This window comes from Arachis ipaensis, chromosome B08 (genome assembly GCF_000816755.2).
Source record: "Arachis ipaensis cultivar K30076 chromosome B08, Araip1.1, whole genome shotgun sequence".
In the NCBI taxonomy this organism is placed as follows: Eukaryota; Viridiplantae; Streptophyta; class Magnoliopsida; order Fabales; family Fabaceae; genus Arachis; species Arachis ipaensis.
Window position 1 is genome coordinate 112593165 of NC_029792.2, and position 10163 is coordinate 112603327.

The 10163-nt window shown below is 39.0% G+C and overlaps 1 protein-coding gene across 9 annotated transcripts in view; it reads left to right on the forward strand.

The window, feature by feature from the left end:
• Positions 7744-10163, forward strand: part of LOC107613846 — a 5584-nt gene continuing 3164 nt past the window's right edge. For 4 of the 9 annotated variants that reach the window (XM_021109723.1, XM_016316014.2, XM_016316016.2 and 1 more), the window contains exons 1-4: positions 7744-8169; positions 9027-9150; positions 9333-9470; positions 9751-9896. In XM_021109723.1, coding sequence (XP_020965382.1) covers positions 7805-8169; positions 9027-9150; positions 9333-9470; positions 9751-9798 — 675 coding nt within the window. In that variant the 5' untranslated portion in view covers positions 7744-7804 and the 3' untranslated portion in view covers positions 9799-9896. Of the gene's footprint in view, positions 8170-9026; positions 9471-9750; positions 9906-10163 lie in introns of all 9 variants that reach the window. The other 5 variants (XM_016316015.2, XR_001614203.2, XR_001614202.2 and 2 more) reach the window with 5 other exon arrangements.

Here is a 10163-nt window from a genome sequence, read left to right on the forward strand (position 1 = left end):
GTGAGCATATTATTCACTGAGAGGATAAGATGAAGCCATTGACAAGGGTGATGCCTCCAGACGATTAGCCGTGCCGTGACAGGGCATTGGATCATTTTCCCGAGAGATGACCGAAAGTAGCCATTGACAGTGGTGATGTATCACAGAAAGCCAACCATGGAAAGGAGTAAGACTGACTGGATGAAGATAGCAGGAAAGCAGAGGTTCAGAGGAACGAAAAGCATCTCCATTCGCTTATCTGAAAATCCTACCAATGAATTACATAAGTATCTCTATCCCTCTTTTATTAATTAATATTCGAAAACATCATTATCACTTTATATCTGCCTGACTGAGATTTACAAGGTGACCATAGCTTGCTTCATACCAACAATCTCCGTGGGATTCGACCCTTACTCACGTAAGGTATTACTTGGACGACCCAGTGCACTTGCTGGTTAGTTGTACGGAGTTGTGTCCACACATAGAGCCACAATGAGGATTCAATACAATTATATATTGTTAATCTCACACAAGTACAAAGAACTGGACAACACAATTTCGTGCACCAGTGTTCTCTTGGCACTTGACGCATTTTCTTACGAATTCTCTGGAGACCTTCATCATCAATGGCCAGTAATACCCTGCTCTAATGAGCTTTCTTGCTAAAGCTTTGCCCCCGATGTGGTGACCACAGCACCCCTCGTGGACCTCTCTAAGCACATAGTCTGTTTGATCGGGATGCAGGCATTTCAATAAAGGTTGGCTGATCCCTTTTTTAAACAACTGGCCCTGTATGATTGCATACTTGGCCGCTTCCCGCCTTATCGTTTTGGCCAGCTTGTCGTCGCTGGGGAGCCTCGCCTTCTCCAGAAAATCAACGATCGGGTCCATCCAAGAGGGTTCTGATTGAGTCAGTTGCAAGACCACAGCTGGTTCCTTAACTAAACCCTGAATGAGAGACTGGTTACCTGCCCCTGGTTTTGTGCTTGCTAGCTTGGACAGGAGGTCTACCCGTGTGTTCCTTTCTCTTGAAACGTGTTGGATCGTGACCTCCTCGAATTGTTTGCTCAACTCTTTGACCTTCTCCAGATACTTCTGTAACAGTGGATCTCTGGCTTGGTAGGTCCCATTGACCTGAGAGGTAACGACCTGCGAGTCACTGCATACCTCTATCCTTGTGGCCCCGACCTCCCTAGCCAGGATTAAGCCGCCCAGAAGGGCCTCGTACTCCGATTGGTTGTTTGACACCGGAAACTCGAACTTGATCAATTGTTCATATATGACCTCGGCTGGGCTTTCCAAGATGATTCCGGCTCCTCCGAACGTTTGGATGGAAGCCCCGTCTACGTGGAGCTTCCATCGTATGCTCGTCGCCTCGGTTGGGTCTCCCGTTACTTCTTCCAAGAAATCGGCCATGGCCTGCGCTTTAATCGCATGCCTGGGTTCATATTGCAAGTCATACTAGGATAGCTCGATATCCTAAGTCATCATTCTTCCCGCTAAGTCGGGTTTCTGGAGTACTTGGCGGATTCCCTGGTCGGTCCTCACGACCACTTGATGACCCTAGAAGTATTGTCGTAATCTACGGGAAGAGGTCAGGAGCGCAAGTGCCAACTTCTCTAATTTGCTGTATCTCAATTTTGCCCCTTGCAGTGCTTTGCTCACAAAGTAAATTGGCTGTTGGATCTTTCCTTCTTCTCGCACTAACACTGCTGCCATCGCTTCATCCATTATAGCCAAGTACAGGTATAGCGGTTCTCCGACCTTGGGCTTCCCGAGAACAGGTGGTGTTGCAAGGATCTCTTTGAAATGCTTGAATGCTTCTTCACACGCCGGGGTCCATTCAAATGCTATCCCCTTTTCATCAGGTTAAAGAATGGTAGCGCCCCAGTAGCCGACGCTCCAAGGAACCGTGATAGCGCGGTGAGCCTCCCTGTCAACCTTTGGACGTCTTTAATGTATCCCGGGCTCTTTATCTGGAGTATTACTTCACATTTTTCTGGATTGGCCTCTACCCCTCTTTGGGTTATCATAAATCCCAAGAACTTTTTTGCTTCCATGGCGAAGGCACATTTAAGTGGGTTGAGCCTCATGCCGTGTTGTCGGAGGGAGGCGAATACGTTTTCCAGATCACCTATGAGGTCATCAGGTCGGGTGGTCTTTACTAAGATATCGTCTACGTATACTTCCACCGTTTTGCCTATGAGGTCGCTGAATATCTTATTCATCAACCTTTGGTAGGTGGCCCCTGCATTCTTCAGCCTGAACGGCATTACCTTGTAGCAATATGTCCCCCCCGGCGTTATGAACGCTGTCATCTCCTCGTCTGGCCGGTGCATCAGTATCTGATTGTAGCCAAAATAAGTATCCATGAAGCTCAGATACCTATATCCCGCCGGCACGTCGATGAGCGCATCTATATTGGGGAGGGGGTAGGAGTCTTTGGGACATGCTTTGTTAAGATCGGAGTAATCTACGTACATCCTCCATTTCCCATTGTGCTTTCTAACCAGAACTACATTCGACAGCCAAGTCGAGTAGTCGAGTTCCCGGATAAATCCCACTTCGAGAAGGCTGGCCGTCTGCCTGGCCACCTCCTCTGCACTTTCTTGTGACATTTTCCTTCTCCTCTGAGTGACCGTCTTGGCCCTCGCGTTGACGGCCAAGCGATGCAACATAACCTGGGGGTCTATCCCCGACATGTCGGCTGGTGACCAGGCAAACAGGTCGCCGTTAGCCCTGATCATTTCCATTAAAGGTTTCTTCAGGTCGTGTGGGAGATTCCTGTTCACGAAAGTGAACTTTTCCTCTGTGTCGCCAACCCTGAACCTTTCTAAGTTCCCTTCCGGTTCGGGTCTGGGTTTGTCATCGACTCTAGCGTCCAGGTCGGCGAGGAATACTCCCGATGCTTCTTTAGATTTCTTCCTTAAGGAAAGACTGGCATTGTCGCAAGCGACTACCGTTTCCAAGTCCCCCTTTATGGATCCAACGGATCCGTCGTTAGCGATGAACTTCATTACCAGCATCTTTGTACTGATCACTGCCCCAAGATCGTTGATAGTCTTTCTTCCTAGGATGACGTTGTAGGCCGTGGAGTCTCGCAGAACCACGAACTCAGCCATTACCGATCTCCTTGATAAACCACTATTTTATGGTTTATCTTGTGCTCAATTGAGTGGATTTTATCAATCTTTCATACACTTGTTCATACAAAATGCATGTTTTACATTCTCCTTCCTGATTTTGTGCTATGATTGAAAACATGCTTCTTTGGACTTATATTTGCTAATATTAATCCTCTCTTATTACTATTCGATGCCTTGATATGTGTGTTAAGTGATTTTAGAGATTACAGGACAGGAATGACTCAGAGGATGGAAAGGAAGCATGCAAAAGTGGAAGGAATACAAGAAGTTAAAGAAATTGCTAAGCTGTCCAGCCTGACATCTTCGCACTCAAACAGTCATAACTTGAGCTACAGAGGTCCAAATGAGATGGTTCTAGTTGCATTGGAAAGATAACATCTGAGGCTTCGCAACTATATATAATTTTCCATAGCTTCCCCGAAGCCAGATGACGCAAACGCGTGGACGACGCTTCCGCGTCACTTTCCCGCGACCTGTACGTACCAGAATACGCTGGGGGAAATTTTTGGGCTGTTTTTGACCCAGTTTTTGGCCCAGAAAACACAGATTAGAGGCCATAAAGTCGGAGAATGCATCCATTCATAAGAGGTCTTCGATTATTCACTTTTCATAATTTAGATGTAGTTTTTAGAGAGAGATGTTCTCTCCTCTCTCTTAGGTTTTAGGATTAGGATTCCTCTTAAAGGATTTATGATTTCAACTTCCTCTCAGGTTCAATATTCCTTTTACTTTATATCTCTCTTCTACTTTCAGATACTTTAATGCTTTTGTTTGTTGATTACATATGTTGCCAAATTGGCTTACGAACCATTCATGTTAGGAATTTCTTTATTTAATATAAATCGAGGTATTTCAGAATTATGATTACTTTCCTTTATTTATATAAATAATTTAGATTTTTCCTTTTGGCTTTGGTTCATTAATTGGTGACTCTTGAGTTGTCAAACTCATCGTGATTGCTAATTATTATCTTTGCTGATTGATTTAAATTCTTATAACTCTAGTCTTTCCTTAGGAGTTGGCTAGGACTTTAGGTGTTAAATTGATTTATCCACTTGACTTTCCTTTGCTTTAGTAAAGGTTAACTAAGTTGGATTAAAACTCAATTCTCATCACCATCGATAAGGATAACTAGGATAGAACTTCCAAATTTTCATACCTTGCCAAGAGTTTTATTAGTTATTAATTTATTAATTTCTGTAATTTATTTCCCTTGCCAATCATGCGAACGCGTGAACCACGCGTCTGCGTCGCATGTGCCGCACAACTTATCCAAATCAGCACCAATTATCTTATCTTTTCTTTTCTAATCCTAATTTTTTCTATCTTTTCTTCTTTCTTCTTTCTTTCTTACTTCATCTTTTTAACTTCTCATCCCTCTTTACTTCCATTCTATTTTATTTAGTTTATTTACATACTTTCATCCATTGCATTTTAACCTTGGGTATATTTTTATTTTCTTTTCTAAAATTATTATTTTTTCATTGGTGTTAAAATTTTTCTCATTCAACTGTTACATCTTTTTGAATTATTCTGGTGCTTCATGACTTGTTTTATTCTAATTGGGTATTATTATTCATAAGTCAATGCTAATTTTTATAATACTGATATTCCTTTTGCATTGATACGCACTTACACTATTTTGCATTACCCACACCCTCTTCCCCATTGTTGCAATTCTTGCACTATTGATATGTCGTATGCTTCTACTGTTTTCTCACTGCATGTTGTAGCTACCATGTAATTGAAACCTTTATTATTTGGCATTACCAACCCATATTTTATTTATTTTTCTTATCTTTATTTCTGGGTTACTTTTCTCCCTTTTCCTCTTCTTTCAGGATGGCCACCGAGGAAGGGAAAAGGAAGAACTTCTATATGGAGAGACAGACAAGTCAATCTGCACAATCTATAGAGAAAGGCATCAGTGGGAGCAGCCCGTCCACTTGTACATCTTAGCATGCACCGAGGACGGTGCAATCTTTAAGTGTGGGGAGGTCGATACCGATCTCCATGGGTTAGTTATTCTCTTCTCAACACCAATGTCTTATTTTCTTCATTAGTTCATTGTTGCATTGCATAATAGATTGCATGTGTAGTTGATTGTTTGCATTTAAATACTACTTAGTTGAAAAATAATAAGTTTCTTTCTAGGACCCTATTTTTGAAAAAAAAATTCACTAATTTAAATAAAAAATTAAAATTTTCTATGTGTTAAATTTGTTTGAAGTTGTATGTGGAACATGGTTTTTGAGCCAAAGAACACACAACCTGTGAGATTTTGAGATTAATTACATGGTTACATTAGTTAACCATAAATATTTTATTCTTGTGTGTTTTCTTCTCTATAATTGCAATCTTTACCTTGTTCCACTCTATATGTCCATTATTTAGTGTATTTACATGCTTGCATACGATTGAGGCCATTACTTGTTTTAGCGCACTTCTCCCAAATAAACCCCCTCTATTCCATAACCACATTACTAGCCTTAAGCAGAAAAACAAAATAAAAATCCCAAGTTAAATCCTTGGTTAGCTTAAGATAGATATTGTGTATAATTTAAGTATGGAGAATTTTATGGGAATATGAGATGATAGAAAAAAAAAGGGAATTAAATTGAATAAGTTATTTGAAAATTTGGGAAGCATGCTCATGTGAAATCAAAATAATTAAATTAGCATGTGCATTAAAAAAAATATTAAGTAATTAAATAAGGGGATACAAAAAAAAGAAAAAAGAAAAATAATATTACCCCAAATGCAAAATAAAAAGAATCAATGCACATGGGACAAAATTCAAAAATAAGTTTGATACATGAGCATGTAATACAAAAGTGGGAAAATTTTGGGTAGCTAGGTAAAGCATTTTAAATTATATAAAGTATGTATATGTTAGGTGAGATCTTAGACTAATCAAGAATTCACTTTGTTAGCTCACTTAGCCTTATATATATATATATATATACCTTTACCTCAGCCCCATTACAACCCTGAAAAGACCTCATGATGTTTGCATTGGTATACTAAATATTTGTTGATTGGTTAGATGAAGAACAAGGTTGAGAAAGCATGACTAGGGAAGAGTAGAGTGATTGACCCTAGACACTTGAGAGTTAGAGTGATATACACTACCAGTGAGGTTCAATGCTTGATTCTATGTTCCCTGCTTTCATGGGCTGTCTTCTTACAAGTTTACTTGTCTTTTATTGTATAATTTGAATTAGTGAAATCTGATTTATGTTTGTCTTGAAGAGCTTATTTACTTTTAACCAAGTAGATAGAAACATCTTTGCATGTAGTTGCATTCATATAGATAGGTTGCATTTCATACATTCTACCACTCCTCTTCACTCCCTTATAGCTTCTCTTGAGCTTAGCATGAGGACATGCTATTGTTTAAGTGTGGGGAGGTTGATAAACCACTATTTTATGGTTTATCTTGTGCTCAATTGAGTGGATTTTATCAATCTTTCACACACTTGTTCATACAAAATGCATGTTTTACATTCTCCTTCCTGATTTTGTGCTATGATTGAAAATATGCTTTTTTGGACTTATATTTGCTAATATTAATCCTCTCTTATTACTATTTGATGCCTTGATATGTGTGTTAAGTGATTTTAGAGATTACAGGACAGGAATGACTCAGAGGATGGAAAGGAAGCATGCAAAAGTGGAAGGAATACAAGAAGTTGAAGAAATTGCTAAGCTGTCCAGCCTGACCTCTTCACACTCAAACGGTCATAACTTGAGCTACAGAGGTCCAAATGAGATGGTTCTAGTTGCGTTGGAAATATAACATCCGGGGCTTCGCAACGATATATAATTTGCCATAGCTGCCCCGAAGCCAGATGACGCAAACATGTGGATCACGCGGACGCATGACCTGGCAGAAACGCAATCCACGCAAACGCGTGGACGACGCTTCCGCGTCACTTTCCCGCGACCTGTACGTACCAGAATACGCTGGGGGCAATTTCTGGGCTGTTTTTGACCCAGTTTTCGGCCCAGAAAACACAGATTAGAGGCCATAAAGTGGGGGAATGCATCCATTCATAAGAGGTCTTCGATTATTCACTTTTCATAATTTAGATGTAGTTTTTAGAGAGAGAGGTTCTCTCCTCTCTCTTAGGTTTTAGGATTAGGATTCCTCTTAAAAGATTTAGGATTTCAACTTCCTCTCAGGTTCAATATTCCTTTTACTTTATATCTCTCTTCTGCTTTCAGATACTTTAATGCTTTTGTTTGTTGATTACTTATGTTGCCAAATTGGCTTACGAACCATTCATGTTAGAATTTTCTTTATTTAATATAAATCGAGGTATTTCAGAATTATGATTACTTTCCTTTATTTATATAAATAATTTAGATTTTTCCCTTTTAGTTTTGGTTGATTAATTGGTGACTCTTGAGTTGTCAAACTCATCCACTACAAAAAAAAAGAGTTTAAAATGGCATTTATATTACGGCAGTTTTGAAAAACCGCCGTAATATTCAAACATTATGGCATTTTTTGTGGCTGCCATAATTAACTTGTATTTGGTGGCGGTTCTGGTAATTCTGGCGGTTTTGAACCGCCATTATCACGTAGGTATAAAATGCAAAAATTTGCAATCCCTAATTCCAGAACCCTTAACACTACGCATACGGTGGCCTCTCCCTTCTCTCTTTCGTCTATGTTGCTTCGTCCACTACGCTTTCACACTTCAGCATCGCTGCCTCCAACGAAACTGAAGGTTCCAAGCCACACACGCGCTTTCTTCCCCATAGTCGCTTCCTCACGTCATGGAACCACGTTTTGCCGACGTTGTTTCTCCATAGTCGCTGCCCCTGGCCTGTGCGATGACCTCCGATCCTCTTTCTCTCCGACGACAATCTTCTCCAATGATATCTCATCCAGCGACGACCTCCTTCGGCGACATCTCTTTCAGCCGCGATCTCCTTCGGTGACGTCTCCTTCAGCTTCCTCTCCTTGTCGTCCTAACTATATGTCTTCTCCGCGAAAATCTTTAACGCCTCCCTTTCGTTCTGGATATGGCAGGTTAGCTTCCTACTTTTTTACATTCTAGGGTTCAAAAGTGCAAATTATTTCTCTGCTTTTTGCTTCTGTGAAATTGGATATGCTGATAAGGAATTGAAATTGGAATTAATTAATTCCTATCATAGATAAATTTGTAATAAGTTACATCTTTGAATTCTCCTTTATCCAGTTATTTTGGAATTAAAGATATCTAAGGATACTGAATGTAAGGATACTGAATGAACATTTTCTAAATTTAGGAGATTCAATGAAATTGAAAAGAAAGAAAGGATGAATTACAGCATGAGAGTTAGTAATGGAATGAAGAAGTTGCAGCTTCTCGTGCAGTAGTGCTGCTCTCTTTTGCTAGTGTGTTAGTTCAGTATGTAGCAATTGTCTGGTTTCTATGTTGAGAATAGACTCAAGGAAGAGGTATAGAGCATCTGCTGAAATTTGATACGTCTCTGTTGTTAGATTTAGTCATAGTTTGTACACATAATGGCAGTATAGAAGCAAAATAGTTTTGTTCCTCTGTGCTATCTGTTGAAATATTTTTAGTATTTAGGGAACCAAATTTTATATGCCAGATTTTGTGCTTATGTGACAGGTTTTAATTACTGGCCTAGTTTTGACTGCGCAGTACTTGTGATGTTTATTGCTTCGTGTAACAATAAAGTTACTTTATTCTCTGAATATATAAATAATTAAGCTGGCAGCCGCAACATCATTTAGCTCAATTAGATTTTGGAATTCTAAAGTTAGAATTTGAGTTTGACATGTTGACTTGATTTGGATAGCCGCAGCATCGTTTAGCTCAATTAGATTTTGAAATTTTAAAGTTAGAATTTGAGTTTGACATGTTGACTTGATTTGGACAGCCGCAACATCATTCTATCATATGTGCTACTGTGCTGTGAAATTCTCCGATGGCATTCTCCTACGTCGGGAATTTCGTCCATCGAGCTACTGTGCTGTGAGATTCTCTTTCGGCAGACTCACGAGGTAGGTTCTCCCTCTTTTCCTTTGTTCTCTTGGTTTGCACTTGATCTGTGATTTGATTTTGCTGAATTCAAATGCTCATATGTGATTATTGCATCTGAAACTTGATCTACTCCTTTTTTATTTTATGGTTTTGATTTTCATTCTTTAATCCTCTTCAAGGTTGGAATTAATTTTGTTTGTAGCCCCATTCTTGTGTTCCATTGTTGAATTTCAGTAATTGGTGGTGTATATTTAGTGTATATTTCACTAGGTCTCGCAGCTGGTCATATGTCGAAAGACCCGGTCTTCTCCTACTAGGTGCCTTGTTGATTGCTCAGCTGGTAAGCATAAACCTCTTATTCCTCTTTCAGCATATGAAATTTTGTTTTCAAAATTATTATAACACCCAAAAATTGTATATCTCAAGTCTCTATGTTCATGGAAATAACTTGATATACAACTCTAAATTGAAATGCTAATTAAGTAGTATGTTTCATCATTAGAACATGCATATCTATTATCTCATTGTTTCCATCTTAAACAGTAGTTTGTTATTCTTTATTAAACAAGTTTTAAGACCACTTTTGCAGTTTCTAATGCTTCACTGTTATAATTATGCAGCTATCTCTAGTGAAATTCCCTCCAATCAACCATCCAAAATACTTGTAACAACTATTTTCAATTAGTGGTTCAATGATTGCAGTGATGATATCAAAAGATGCTGCTCTCATGCTTTGAACAAACTTCAGGATCATTATGGTTGGAAGGTGCTGCATGTAAATTTTGTTTTGGAAAAATAGCTTTTAACCCCTTTCTTTCTTTGTTGAATTTCTAATTGCAATATAATTGAACTGCAATTTGTTCACAATTTTCATGTAGTTCCTTTATCTATGGCTTAGTTAATTAGTATCACAAATAAAATAAAATGAATACCCCCTATACATCTCTCTTGTTCATTGGTATTGGTTACTACATCATTATTATTATTATTATTATTATTATTATTATTATTATTATTATTATATGATACTTAG